Genomic DNA, 908 nt, shown 5'->3' on the forward strand with positions numbered 1-908 from the left:
GATCACTACTATGGAGTCCAGACCATGCGTGGTTACAACAGCTACGATATCACCGGAAAGAGACTGTATGACTTCCCCAACTACATCAAGGCCTACGGTATGGTGAAGAAGGCTGCCATCACTGCCAACAACCAGCTGGGTCTGGTCCCCGATGACAAGGCTAACGCTGTGAAGCAGGCTTGCGATGAAGTCATTTCTGGAAAGTGGAACAGCGAGTTCATCGTTGATATGATTCAGGGAGGAGCTGGTACTTCGACCAACATGAACACGAACGAGGTTATCACCAACCGTGCTCTTGAGATCATGGGACACAAGAGAGGTGACTACGAGTTCATCAGCCCCAACGATATTGTGAACAAGTGTCAGTCCACTAACGATACCTATCCTAGCTCTGCTAAGTTGGGTATGTATCTGGACCACTTCGCTCTTGTGGAGCAGATGCAGCTGTTGGTCAATGCTTTCGAGAAGAAGGCTGTTGAGTTCAAGGATGTGATGAAGATGGGTCGTACTCAGCTTCAGGATGCTGTGCCCATGACTCTGGGACAGGAGTTCCATGCCTATGCCACTACTCTTCAGGAGGATGTGGATCTGGTGAAGGAGGCTGCTAAGGTGTTCCTGACTGTGAATCTGGGAGGTACTGCTATTGGTACTGGAACTGCTGCTCATCCTGATTACTCTGCTGCTGCTGTGAAGGCTCTGCGTGAGATCACTGGATTCGATATCAAGATCGCTCCCGATCTGATTAATGCTTCTTCCAACACCTCTGGTATGCTCTACTTCTCTGGAGTGTTGAGACGTTGCGCTGTGAAGCTGTCTCAGATCTGCAATGATCTGCGTCTGATGGCTTCTGGTCCTCGTTGCGGTCTCCATGAGATCAACCTGCCTCCTCGTGCTCCTGGTAGCTCTAT

General features: G+C 50.2%; 1 protein-coding gene across 1 annotated transcript in view; it reads left to right on the forward strand.

Moving 5' to 3' along the window:
• Positions 1-24: 24 nt before the first annotated feature.
• The window catches only part of JH06_5708 (aspartate ammonia-lyase), a gene marked incomplete at both ends in the record, with an annotated part of 1298 nt that continues 414 nt past the window's right edge, over positions 25-908 (forward strand). Inside the window, one exon of the mRNA XM_014670482.1 lies at positions 25-908. This exon is cut by the window's right edge and continues 67 nt beyond it. Coding sequence (XP_014525968.1) covers positions 25-908 — 884 coding nt within the window.

Source organism: Blastocystis sp. subtype 4, assembly GCF_000743755.1.
Source record: "Blastocystis sp. subtype 4 strain WR1 chromosome Unknown seqid_0268, whole genome shotgun sequence".
NCBI lineage: Eukaryota > Bigyra > Opalinata > Blastocystidae > Blastocystis > Blastocystis sp. subtype 4.